We start from the raw sequence: 2,251 nt of genomic DNA, 5'->3' as shown, positions 1-2,251 counted from the left end.
TTGATTCCTTGCTAGCTGGCTAGCCAGTTCAAATAATGACCAGAGTATAGCTGACAATGTCTTAAAGGTGCAATGTGCAGAAATTGCTCGACCATTTCCTGGTTGCTAAGATTCAAATAGTTTGCCTAATTTCAGTTTCAGTGGCAAAACAAGCAATGTAGAGAATCATGTACCATCTGTATCCACTCTACAAGAACATCCACTTGATGTCCTTACACAGTATCCACTCTACATTAACATCCACTTGATGTCCTTACATAGTGTCCACACTAGAAGAACGTCCCCTTGGTGTCCCTACAGAGGATCTTCTTGAAGGCCTTCCTGAAGTCCTGGTTGAAGATGGTGTATATGACGGGATTCAGACAGGAGTTGCAGTAGCCGATCCAGAAGAAGAAAGTGAAGAGGGGAGCAGGGACCAAGCAGGTCTCAGGAAAGATGGCCTTCAGTGAGTAGGAGAAGAAGAAAGGGAACCAACAGATGACAAACACTCCGATCACCACGGCCAGGACAAACGTGAAGCGCTTCTCTCGGTTTACCATGGCCCTGCGCCGAGACATGGGAGTGGCCTGTGGCTTCACCGGCCTATCAGAGACCAGCACTATACCGGTGGGGGTGGCTACAGTATTTTTGGCCTCGTGAGAGGTCAGAGAAGAGAGAGGTGCTCCTCCAGACTTTGATCCTCCATTATTCTTAACTGTCCCTTTCCCTCCCCCTCTTCCTCCCTTTCCTCTTCCCCTCGTCTCTGCCTCGGAGCCAGAGCTGAAGCTGTCATCATTGGGGGTGTCTCTATGTTTATCCTCCTGTATCTCACCCTGTCTGTGGGTCTCCTCATGTTGGCTATCTGGAGAGAGGAGTGTGAGGGAGAGAGCTACGGTGGGTGAGGTAGGCTGGGGTGAGGTGGGGACAGGATTTGGTAAAGACGTCTGGGGTTGACTCTTGGCCTGGGTCTCACTCTGGGGAGGAGGAGACGAGGGGGAGGAGACAGGGAGACTCTTCAGAGGTACGGCGTCCGTAGATTGTCTGTCTGCTTTCCCTCCCTCCCCTTTGTGGTTCTGTGGTTGGCTGAGAGGCTTGAGTTGGGGGATGATGACAGGTCCCGGTGAGGGAGGTGTGGGGTTGTTAGGAGGGTTGCTAGACATGTTGCCAGGGGATTTGTTAGGGTTGGGTTTCTCCCCTGGCAGACATCTTGTGTGTTGCTTGGCAATCTGGTAGATCCTGATGTAGACCCCGATCATGATGAGACACGGGGCGAAGAACGATCCAATGGTGGAGTAGAGAATATACCAACGCTCGTTGTTCAGCTCACACACCTCCACCCCTCCCTTGCTCTTATCCAGGGAGAGGAGAGGAGGGAAGGAGATGACGGCAGAGAGAAGCCAGACGACCACGATGGCCGCCTTGATGCGCGCTGGCGTCCGTTGGATGCCATAGGACACGGGCCGGGAGATGGACAGGTAGCGGTCCAATGAGATGGCACACAGGTGGGCAATGGAGGACGTGCAGAAGAAGACGTCCAACGCCAGGTAGATCTCACACCACAGTGAGCGGAACGCCCAGTAACCCTGCAGCTCATTGGCCAGTGAGAAGGGGATGATGAGGGTAGCGACTAGGATGTCGGCTGCAGCCAGGGAGACAAGGAAAAGGTTCTGTGGGCCATGGAGTGAGCGTGAGGTCAGCACTGCAATGATGACCAAGATGTTGCCGACGATGGTGAGGATCATCATGAGGGTGATCGCCATTGCGAATAACGCAGTGGCCTCTGGGGAATAGGGTGGGATTCGCAGTGCTGTCTGGTTGTAGTAGGGGGCAGATCCGGTGGTGACACTGAGGTTCAGGTTGGTAATCACATTTACCCCTGGCGCTGACAGGCATGTAACTTTTGGGGCCGCAGCCATGGCGACGCCAGCAGGAGCACATATATTGGAGACAATTCAGAAACTCACGGGGAACATGAAGTATGTTTGGAGTGAGTGAAGGTGAAAAAAATGTATATATAGGTTTCTGTTATCTGCTACCTTAATCCCTTGAGGAAGACTCGTTGTCCAGTGAGAGGGCAGTAAAGAGGAGGGCTCTAACGCAGAAACAGAGACATGGCTGATGGGCTCAAGAGGCGTCCCCCTTAGAACTTTATACGCACGAGATGATTGAATTCAAATCAGAGAAAGAGAAAAAGCTTGTGCTGCTTTGTCAAATACACAGACAAGTTGTCCCGTGTAAAACAGATCATTTTACTCCTCCAGTCACGCACTCT

At 51.9% G+C, this 2,251-nt stretch overlaps 1 protein-coding gene across 1 annotated transcript; it reads right to left on the bottom strand.

The window, feature by feature from the left end:
- Positions 1–269: 269 nt before the first annotated feature.
- On the bottom strand, positions 270–1,895 carry LOC139409890 (alpha-2B adrenergic receptor-like). Its single transcript, XM_071155290.1, has one exon. It carries the CDS (start codon positions 1,893–1,895, stop codon positions 270–272), a length of 1,626 nt encoding a protein of 541 aa, XP_071011391.1.
- Positions 1,896–2,251: the final 356 nt, after the last annotated feature.

Source organism: Oncorhynchus clarkii, chromosome 5 (genome assembly GCF_045791955.1).
Source record: "Oncorhynchus clarkii lewisi isolate Uvic-CL-2024 chromosome 5, UVic_Ocla_1.0, whole genome shotgun sequence".
Classification (NCBI taxonomy): domain Eukaryota; kingdom Metazoa; phylum Chordata; class Actinopteri; order Salmoniformes; family Salmonidae; genus Oncorhynchus; species Oncorhynchus clarkii.
This window is presented reverse-complemented; position numbering and strand designations above follow the sequence as displayed.

Coding starts and splice junctions, on each gene's coding strand:
- LOC139409890 (XM_071155290.1), bottom strand. CDS start 1,895: ATGGCTGCGGCCCCAAAAGTTACATGCCTGTCAGCGCCAGGGGTAAAT.